General features: G+C 47.8%; 1 protein-coding gene across 5 annotated transcripts in view; it reads right to left on the reverse strand.

Annotated features, from left to right (window-relative positions):
* Positions 1-5292: 5292 nt before the first annotated feature.
* Positions 5293-11228, reverse strand: part of SMOX (spermine oxidase) — a 34809-nt gene continuing 28873 nt past the window's right edge. For 2 of the 5 annotated variants that reach the window (XM_025040001.1, XM_025040002.1), the window contains exons 4-8: positions 9889-10062; positions 8969-9728; positions 8142-8302; positions 6227-6316; positions 5312-5777 (exon numbers count right to left, since the gene is read on the reverse strand). In XM_025040001.1, coding sequence (XP_024895769.1) covers positions 5640-5777; positions 6227-6316; positions 8142-8302; positions 8969-9728; positions 9889-10062 — 1323 coding nt within the window. In that variant the 3' untranslated portion in view covers positions 5312-5639. Of the gene's footprint in view, positions 5778-6226; positions 6317-8141; positions 8303-8968; positions 9729-9888; positions 10063-11228 lie in introns of all 5 variants that reach the window. The other 3 variants (XM_006921626.3, XM_006921624.2, XM_015596853.2) reach the window with 3 other exon arrangements.

Here is an 11228-nt window from a genome sequence, read left to right on the forward strand (position 1 = left end):
CCTGCAAATATCTGGGGACAAGCATTCCAGATAAAAGGGACTACCAGGGCCAAGGGAAGGGGGCAAGAAGTGGGAGCCAGTGGACAAATTACACGGGGTGTTGGAAATCACCTTGTATGTTCAGTGTGATGGGAGTCGCTGGAAACCAGAGAAGCACAGGACTACAGTCACATTTTAAAAGGATCACACTGGCTGCTGTGTGGAGAACAGGCTAAGGGACAAGCATGGAAGAAGGAACACCACACAGGAGGCTACTGTAGCCATCAATGGCAGAGGTGAGGGGCACAGGGTAGAAAGTACCAACTGATGAGATTCAGGATATGTCTCATGGGTAGAGCCAACAAGATTTGCTGATGGCAAATCTGACCATCAGATGTGGAGTGTGAAAGACAGAGTCGATGACTCGGGTGTTCGCCCCGAACCAAATGGTGGGACCCGTGACTCAAATCGGGTAGAGAAGATTTGAGAAGGAGAGGATCAAGGGTTCTACTTTGGACATGTTAAGCTCATGGAAAAGATCCCGTAAGCAGTGTTGTGTTGTTTGCTCTTCTTTGCTTTGCTTTGGCCAGCAGCTGTGGCTCTATGTTTTTCTCCAGCTGTACCTACTGGTGACTCAGACACAACTGTGGAGAAAGCTGACAGTGGATGCATGAATAGGCTTTAACAGAACAAATGACAAGTGAGTTGAAGATGTTGAAAAGAGACCAAGTAAAATGACAGATAATTGAAAACCCACTCCTGGAACCAATTTTAATTAATCAGAACTAATTAAACTAATTTAGTAGTAGTGATAAAAGCCTAACCCAAGCTAATTAAGCAAAAGGGGAACCAGTGGCTTGTGTAGCTGGAAAGACACTGCAGTAGCTCAGAAACTGGCTAAGACATCTGGCCTTGATCATGGCCTTGAACGGGCATGGACAGATGACTGTGTGACCCCACATGCCCCACATATGAGAAGTGGAATGTGACAGATCTAAGACAAAAAGGAGTAATGGGCTCTGCAGTGAAATGGAAGGGAAACACCCAATCCAACAGATCAAAATCGCTCAAATACTGAGCTCACTGAAATAAAATATGCCCGACATGGTCCCCCTAACAGAGATCCAGGTTTTGAACATGCCTGCTAAATCAATGTTCAACAATAACCACTAGAATCATGGGAGGTGAGAATGGTTTTTGTATCCATCATCTCCAGTTAAATAGTATGAAGCAGGGCTATGGCCAACCCCTTCCTTTCTTATATGAAATACCTAACGTGAGCTTAGATGTCCTGAATGCCACCTTAGTAAGGCCACAACTTCTCCTGTTTGTTGAGATTTGATTATCCTACACAAATCATGAGTAGCCTCCACAAATAGCCTAGCCAGTCATTAAGAGAAAGCACAGCCTCATGTAACACTACCATTATGTTTGGCAGAGCATTCATTAGGCAAGTAGTTCTGTAGAACTGATCCAGCAACTCACCTCACTCTGCATCTCAGGGTTACCCTTGGGCTTATCCCAACAGGCCCAAGTGAATGCAGGGTGACTCAAACCGGAGGTGCTTCACTAGTGCATTTATTTGTGGGCAGGGCAGACATTCCAAGGGATTCCCATGAAGTGGGAGCAACATAATGCTCACCTGTCCAGTAGCAGCAAAGGTGGAAAGAGACAGTTCCTGCCGAGTACCTCAGGCCCCTTGAAGGAATATTTCTGGGCTTCCACAAAGCCACAACTGAACACCTTGCCCATGAATTCACTACTGCTGACAGCACAAGAAACGATGCAAACAATTCTACATAGAATCCAGTGCCAAGAAAGAACTTTACTCTCAAGTGACTTTCCACGGGTGATAGTAACTGGATAGTAGGTATTGGCTCGGGTGTTAGCCTGAGCATGTTACATTTTCCACCCCTCATCAGGTCCTTTGTGTTTCAATCAATGCCAAGGCTACTTCAGAAACAGTCCCAGCAAGGAACTCACGCTGCGTTCATGGTACACCTAGCCTTTCCTCACTTCTGAATGACACTTGCTTTTCTTTGTTTATCTGCCTTGAATCTGCTTTTGGAACTGTAAACCATTAAATGCTACCCACATTACACAATTATTCGATATAGAAGCAGTGCATTGGAGAGCTGACTGCTTTGGCAGCCTCTCCGGGGTCGCCCCTCTTGCACCTGTTCCCACCTGTGTCCCCAAGCCTTCCCCCACCTCCCTCCCAGAGTTGCTGCCTTCTCCTTGAGATGGCATCCTTTCCAAGCTGCATGGCCTTGCACAGCCCCACATGAGTCCTTCTGGGAACCTCAATTTCCTCTGCTGTGAAATAATCCCAGCCTCCCTCCCATGGCTGCAGATGCCCAGATGAGGGGACATAGGCAAGGAGTCTGGTAAATGGTGATATCCTATGTAAATGTAAGGCCAATCCTTATCACCAGGCAGCCAGTGGGGCATAAGTAGGTCCTTCCTCCCTTTATCTGCTCTCATGGTGTGTCATCTCTGTTGCAAGGAAGAAATTCACGGAGCCAATACAACTGTATGTTTTGGGAAGGGAGGGTTGCGGGGAAAGCATTGTCATACTCTTTTTTAAACATTTTAAATTAAGTTATAGCATACACACAGAAAAGTATATAAATCTTCAGTGTGTAACCCATTTGACCAGTGTATAACCCAACACATTTTACCACGACCCGTACCAGGATATGGAACATTTCTATAACCCGGAAAATATGACGCACTCCCTCCCAAGCACTACCACATCCCCTCATTTCTAACACCATAGTTTTGCAGATTCCTGAACTTCATATAAAATAAATCATACAGTATATACAAGCATACCTCCTAGGAGATATTGCAAGTTCGGTTCCAGACCATCACAATAAAGCGAGTCGTAATCTTTTTGTTGGTGGAGGGTCTTGCCTTCAATTTGTAAAAACATCTATGAAGCACAATAAAGCAAAGTGCAAGAAAACGAGGTATGCCTCCATAAAACGAGGTATGCCTGTAGCCTTGTACCTGGCTTATTTCACTCAACATAACATTTTTGAGATTAATAAATGTTGCAAATATCAGATTATTTTATGGTATTTGCACATTAGTATTCCATCGTATGAATGTACTATAGTTTGTCCATTCTACTATTGATAGACATCTGGGCTGTTTCCAGTTTTCTGCTGTTACAAACTGGATTGCTATGAACAAAAGTACTGGTACGTCTTTTTGGTGGACATATGCACTCATTTCTCTTGGGTGTGTATACCCAGGAGTGGAGATGCTGGTGGGCACATGACCAGCTTTAGTAGATTGTAGCTCTACCCATTTCCGCTCTCTCCAGCAATGGCCTGGTGTTTGTTTGTTTGTTGTTTTTGTTTGTTGTTGGGGTTTTTTTGGATAGCACCAGCCTCTTCTTTTAATCATGCAATAAAATGAGCTTGCACTGTAGAGATGAACAGACTGTGATTCAAGCCTCAGCATCACCACCTACCTGAATGATGATGGGTGCTTAACTCTCAGAGGCTTTGTTTCCCATGAGGATAAATCACAGCCTCCAGCCTGAGTTGGCATCCTTGTCAAATCAAGAGACCATGAGCCCCGCATTTACAACTGACATCCTGCCTGGCAGGTGGTCAGCACTAAGCAAATACTCTCCCTTCCTTTTGATCACACCTGAAGCCCCCCTCATGCAGTCCCAGTAGATATTTCAGGCCTTTTCATCTTCATGGAGTCCTTTAAAATTCCTATGCCTGTGATCCTAAAAATCTACGTATGACCTTCTTCCCCCTTTCTTATGTGACGAGCCACTTCTGTCCACCCCATCACAATTCATAGGGAAAAGCCAGGACGCGGTTCTATGCTGGATCCGTGCCTCCTGAAGCGAAGTTAATAGAAAGTCCTTCCCACAAAATAACTCGAGGCCAGGAAGGAGACACTCTTTAACTAAAGCAGGGTCAAAATTTACATCGCCTGTTTAAGTACTATTATAGAAAGATTGTCAAGATACATTATGTTAATTAAAAAGAGCAAAACACAGCATAAATACCTTGTCACTTTTGCATAAAAAGGACAGAGAAGAGTATATAGTTCTATTGACATATCTAAGAATGGATACACAAGATTAACAACATGGGTCTGTGAGGAGCGGCAAGGGCACAGGGGACAGGTCTGGGGGGATATGTTTCAGTGTAGCCTTTTATGACTTTTGAGCTTTGAAGAACCACATTAACAGATTCTCTCTATTCAAAATATTTTTAATGTCTCTACTTATAATTTTTTTAAAGTTATACATCAGGTGAATATGAATCCCTGATATAAACTCCATGAAGATGCCTGGTGGATCAACCCTGGCAAAGCAAGATACCTGTTCAATATGTGCGCATGGATGGCTGTGCATGCAGGTGGTGCAGGTAGGAATGTGTATAGCTGTGTCTCCACATTGGACAGCTCCATCATAATCTAAGGTGAGGGAGGAGAGGATGTAGAGTATATCAAGGGCAGTTTCTAAGAAGGAGACCAAACATAAGCTAAACAGAGTTAGACCAGGGGGCCCACCTGGCTTCTCACAACTTCCTCTACCACCTGACCCTTCAATTCTACATAATTCAAGCTCTATCACTAGAAATCTGGAGTCAAAAAATGACTAAATGTGTATTAGATGTAGTGTGTAGGTGGAAGGGTGTGGGATGGTCTATCTGTGTGGCAGTGCGTGTGCATGGGTGAGTGAGTATATGTAAGTTATGTGTATGTCTGTGTCTGTGTCTGTGTCTGTATGTTTTCACTCCGCAAAAAGAGCAGAGAAGACCATACCCCAATAAGGGGTAGGCCCTTGGAACATAGCAGGTGGACAACACTTAGAGATATCTCCCTGGCCAAAAAATGGCCGGACTACTCACCTTACCAGAAGTCAACAGGAGCCACTCCAGGGGCCAAGACCTAGGACTTCATGGCCAAGTGATACTGATTAATAATTAACACATCTGAGCTTGGCATGGAACCACAATAGGTGTCCCCTTCCATGGCACTCACCTTCACTCCGTGTGGCCACGTCACCCAATTAGTCTCAGAGAAGTCCAGCAAAGACCTAGCGGGCAGATCCAGGCCTGTCCTGAAGGAGCTGGGGCTGGGCAGTGAGGGACCCCTATTCCTGAGGATTCTCACTTGCAGGAAGGCAAACCACCAAAAACAGATTGGGGTGAGGGGATATCCCTTTCCGTAAAAGCAGGCACCTTTCCTTCTGGGGTCACAGCCAGCCCATGGCTCCCCCCACTATCTCCTCACTCAAAGGGGTTGTGATTAAACACACACACACAAGAGTCTGAGGAAAACAGAAGAGAGGAGCTGAGGAGCACAGGAAGGGCAAGCCTCTTTTATTGTCCCAAAATGCAAAGTATTGAAGGCACTTACAATAATGAGGTGGGAGGGGAGGGGAGGTCAGAGGTCAGAGCACAAAAGTAAATTGCTAGGCCGCACTCTAGTCACCACCTGGCAAGGAGAAAAGGAAAAGCTACAAGGCCAGGTCTGAAGCCAGTCAAGGTCTAGCTCTACAAAAAATACAAATCCATTCTACAGAGGATTAGGAAATTAAGAGCATAAGGCAGCAAGGGGCAGGGCTGGCAGTCACAAGTTAGTGGTTCTTTAAGGAACACTCTCAGCAGTGACGAGGGCCCTCAGGTCCCCTGCTGGAAGAGGTCTCTGTACATCTCGATGAGACGGGCAGCCTCACGCTGACCAGAGAGCAGAGCACCATGGGTAGTAGAGTAGTACTTGCGGTGGGTGGCCTCACCCGAGAACAGCACCTGCATGGGCTGGGTGAGGGATGAAGAAGTGAGGGTGGAGGAGGAAGAGAGGCTAAGAGGCTACCTGTCTGCCCCAGAACCCCCATCCATACTACAAGTCACAGAGGAATGAGCAGGTATCTGAGATGCAGGTATTGCTGCTTCCAGAGGATGAGGAGTTCTCCACCCCACCTGGTCACCTTCCCCTGCTTCTGCCCCAAACATCCAGTTCTCAGTTCTGTCTGCTCTGAGGCTTTTAGGAGTCCTGGCTCTGTAGCCTCAGAAGCTCACTGTGCCTCTTACCAGAGAACTCGGGACAAATGGTTTAACCTTCCTAAGCCTTTTCTCATCTGCAAAATGGGTTTATACTACCTACTTCTGAGGGTGGTTGTAAGGATTAAGTGAAATAATGTATCTAAAGCACTTAGAACCTGGAAGAACATAAGCACTGGATAAAGTTAGGCGGTAATTTAACAAACCTTTATGGAGCCCCTATTAGGATCCAGGGACTGTTCTGGGCACTTGGAAGATAAAAGGTGACCAGGCTGCTGCTTTGAGGAGCTTCCTTGCTGGTGGGGAAGCCAGACACGAAACCCAATTATTAACAGTGTCATATATGACGTGATGGGTGTTTGGGTGAGGTGCTGAGAGCCCAGAAAAGAGGCTCAGGGTTAGCAGGAGACACACAAAGCTTCCCAGAGGACAGGACCTTTGGGCTGCTTCTTGGAAGATGCTGGGTAAATAAATAGGACAAATAATGTTTCAGGAAGAAGGAAAGTGGGAGCAAAAACGCATCAAAGCAGGCCTCGTTTAGGGGACAGTGACAATTTTTGGTACAGCCAGGACTCAACCTTGAGATAGCTGGCTGTCTATGTGGGGTCCAGGCAAAGCACAAGTGTTTGCATTCCAAGCTTGAGTTTGGACTTTAGTCCAGGGCATCTCAAACTCTATGTGCAAAGGCACAAGCTAGGGAGCCTGGTAGGGTGAAGTTTTTAATTCAGCAGGTCTGGGTGGGCTGAGAGTCTACATTTCTAACACGCTACCATGTGATGCAGGGTCTACTGGTCCACGGACCTCTCACTTTGAGTAATGAGGTCTTAAACCTCCAAACAAGGAGCCCACAGAGGTGGCTGAACTGAAAGGGGAGCTCGTCTTATGGCAGAGGGCAAACTGCCTACTCCCACATCTATTCTCCTTTTTCCTCAGTAACAAAGCTCTGATTTTTAACTGGGTCCATTGCCATATAGAATAAAAAACATATCCTAGCCTTCCCAGCAGCTGGTGTGGTCATGTGACTAAGTTCCAGCCAATCAGCTTCAAGTGCACCATTGCTTAGAAAAACTGATTCAGCCCCAAGCGTCCCCCTCCTTCTAGCCTAAAATGCAAATGTGAGAGCAGCAACCTCTGCAGCCCCCTTGAACCAAAAGGAGACCTTGAAGATGGAGCCCGGCGCTAATGATACCAGGTCTTGACAACTACTCTGTATTTCCTTTTGTGTGATAGAAGTAAATTTCTGTCTTCTTTAAGCCACAGTTAATTTTTGTTTTGTTTTGCTTTTTTAGAGGATGGCTGTAGCAGCAGTGAGGGCCTTTTCCTCTCTCCCCCTGAGCACAGCTGGGCGCACAATGCACCTTGCTGGTTGGTTGACTCCATGTTGGTGGATAGAGAGGGGCCACTGAAAGCATCGATTCCACCAAGTAAATGTTTTAAATATAATTCCGATGGGTTTTAAAATTTATTGTATTTTATTACAATCCATTTTATAGGAACAGATATATAATTATTTCTCTCATATTTATTAATTACCTCTATCTAATATTTATTATATAGTTGATATAATTTGGGGGAGGGTTAGTATTCTCAATTTTATATTCTAAAATATATTGGGGGGAAAAAGTCTATAAAACATATTGGAAAAACTTGCTTCCATTGAATCAGTGCTGTGCAATAGAACTTTCCATGATAATGGAAATGTTCTATAGCTACATAATCTAACATGGTAGCCACAAGCCACATGTAGCTGCTGAACTTGAAATCTGCCTAGTGCAACTGAAGAACAAAAATTTTAATTTATTAATTTAAATTTTAACAATTTAAATTAAATGTGGCTAATGGCTACCATATTGGACAGCACAGCATGAAATGGCTCAGTTTTTATAACCTCAAGAAAGCGTTTAACATCTCAATTTGATTCCATCTTTTCTTCCAGATGTTAAGTGCACATCGTCTTGTTTTCTTTTCCATTATAGCAGCCACTACATCCCTGTCTCACCTTGGTATCCCTCAATGAACACCACCCTCCCCCTAGGCCAAACACACACACAGAATACACACGCCCACCCCTCCCAGACTTTTCACCCTGAACCCCCATATGCTGAGCACACTCGCACTCACCGCTGTCTTGGAGCTCTCTGTGTACGGCAGGGGCTTGGCCAGCTTCTCCACGTCTGTCCCACTCGAGCCCACCCGTGTGTACGAATAAGAACCTCGGAAGTAGGGGTTGCTGCCCCAGGCTGAGCGCAGGATTCGCCGAGGTTTGGGAATGTTGGGGTTCCCTGTGGGGGAGTCAGAAGAGCCAAGAGGAAGGATAAGAAACGGCTGCACATAGAAGACACGCTGAGCAGAGCGCTCCCATCCAACTCCAGGGCTCTAAGAGGGCCGGGCTGCTATGGGGAAGCATGGAGGATGGCGGAGGAGAGAGGCCGGTTCCAGCTGCATACCCCTCACGTCTCCTTGTGACCCTCAGCAAAACACCTGATTTCCTTGGGCCTTAATTTTCCTATCCAAAAAACATTCTAGATAATCATGTTTCCTTCCAGTTTCAGGGGTTGGCTTTCCTGAGATAATAGATGAAAGATGTTCAACTAAAAGAATTGGACAGTAAAACAAAAATCCATTTAGTAAGACAATAATATCAGTAGGATATGAGCAATCTGAGGTTTTGCGGTGACATCTGAGTTTTTACTATCAGCTCTTAGAAAAAAGAAACATAAAATCTATGGTTTTGAGTGTCTCAGGCTCCAGACCGGGGAGAGCCGGCAATTTAGGAGTCGGAGGCTGAGATGTTGCACCGGGTGGCAGCTCTCCCAGTGGCCGCGCCACCTCAGTTTCACAACCTGTGGAGGGGAGAGCCACCACATGGTTCAGGGGATTCAGAGGGTCTGGCAGAAGATGGCAGACCGATGGAGCGAGGCGGTGGAAGCGGTGGCGCAAGGCCGCACCTGTGAACTGCCGCAGCATCTCCGTGCAGATCTCGGCCACCGCCTCGTCATCGCACTTCTCCATGACGAGGGCCTCCTCTCCACAGATCCAGCCGCTCAGCACGTGGCCGTAGCGCTCTGGCGGGTAGAGGACATCGAAGCCACAGATCTTGCGGTACCAGAGCTCAGGCGGGTAGGTGAGGGTATGGCTCTCCGCCTCGTCCTCCCACACAAACTGTAGGCTGTTGCACTCAGGGCCCCAGAAGGGCTCCTCGAATTCCAGAAAGATCTTGTCAGTGGTGCCGATGCCCAGGCGGTGGATAGCAGCCACCTTCTCCGCAGGCAGGCCCGGCTGGAAGAAGCTGGCGTGCTGCCTCTTGAGCACGCCCAGCGACACGGTCACGATCACGTGGTCTGCCGGGATCACCTCGCAGTCCTCGCACTCCACCAGCACCGGCCACTGCTCGTCCTCATCCCGCCCGTCCCCCCGGGGCTCCCCTCCACCCTGGCCGCCCTCCCTGGCATTGTGATTGTGGTCGCCCTCACCCCAGGGCTCAATCTCAGGACCCCGGGGGCGGCCTGAGGCCTGGTCCCAATGCACGCAACGGACAGGTTTCCCCAGCTGGATGACGTGGGCCGGGATGCCCTCGGCCAGCAGCTCCACTACCCTCACGAAACCTGAGGGGATGATGTGGTGGGCACCGGGGATCTCTGTCCACTCCCCAAAGGCGCTCAGGGATACCTCGTCCATGCTGTGCGAGCTACTCTCACAGCTCTCCACCTGTGGGAAGAGCCAGAGAGAAGTCAGGAGACCATCAGGGCCAGCCAGGGGTGGGAACAGGACCTCAGAGCAGCACACTCTCCTTGACTCAGACTCCTCAGAGGGGGTCTTCTTCACTCTGGCACCTGTACTCAACTAAGCTTCCACACAGCAAAGATACCTTCAGGTACTGCTGGATCATGGCGAGCTTCAGCCGCTTGGTGGCTTCCGGGTCGTCAGGGTCATCCCTGATGCGATTGCGCACCTCTTCCCGGGTGAACACCCCCACGCTGTTCTGACTCTCAGCATTGACTGGTTTACCATGCCGGAAGAACTCCTGGGTCAAGTTATAGACCTGCCAGAGAGACCCGAGGAGACTGAAAACACACCCCCTCATCCTATCTCCATCTCAGATTGAAAGCCCCCGATGCAAAAGCTGCCACTTCCCAGACGTCCCCAGATATACTGAGCCTGTGACCTATCTCCCTTGGTGCATCAATGTGGCTCTAGATGCTGCACTGAGACTGCACCGACAGGTCATTGTTCGGGGATAACAAGCTCTTCCAGAAACTGCCCTCAAAAGCCATCTGAGCCTGTGAGGGAGGCCGGGTGGGCCGCAGAGGCTCTGTTACTGAGCTTTTGCTTACAAAAGTAAAAAGTTTGGTGCTTGTACAGTCTGTGGAAAAGGATCCTCCCTTCATGAACTCTCTAAGGCCAAGCAGATCATCCACTTCAGAACCCAGATCTGCACATATTTCCCTTTTCCAAGAACCATATGCACAAACTTTTTCCCTGCCACCTCTGCCCAAGCATGTCTACTTAACTCTCTCCCAGGAGGGCAATCTGGAGCGGTGGCCTGGCCAGTGTTTGTGGGAAGAGAGAGCAGAAGAGGCCCTGAAGTTTGATCTTCCAAGAGACCCTGCCAGACCCTGCTCAGGTCCACACAAGACACTCCCTTTACTGCAGGACTCAGACGCAGGTAAAGAAGACGGCAATATTGGGGCAGAGCATGCAGTGGGCAGAGACGCCGCAGTGTGCCAAGGAATGGAAATAAATTTTGCGGTCATATTTTGGCAAGAACTCCAACCCACAACTCATCGACAGAAAGTTATGAATGGCCCCTTGGAGTGGATCCTACTACCTCCCCTGCCTGCCTGGTATCACCCTCACCAAACACCAGGCAGGTCTCCCTGAGGAAAGAAAGCCAGTCCTGGCATGCAGTCCCTAAAGGGCAATGTCTGAGCTCCAACATTCACTCAATAAACATTTACTGGACTCTGTGCCTGACATAGGTTGTAATGGTGAGCCAGACTGACATAGTCCTGAACCCCTGCCCTCACCCACGTTGGGAATACAGCATAACAGTTGGGCTGTTTTTATAGAACATGCTGTGACAGGAAAAACCCAGGGGTTGTGAGATCAACCCAGACAACCTTGAACAATCAGGAGACAGCCAGGTTGGCAGTAGGAGGGAAAGGAAAAGTATTTCAGGCAGAAGGAACAGCATACTCAAAGCTGAGA

This window comes from Pteropus alecto, unplaced genomic scaffold (assembly GCF_000325575.1).
Source record: "Pteropus alecto unplaced genomic scaffold, ASM32557v1 scaffold45, whole genome shotgun sequence".
NCBI lineage: Eukaryota > Metazoa > Chordata > Mammalia > Chiroptera > Pteropodidae > Pteropus > Pteropus alecto.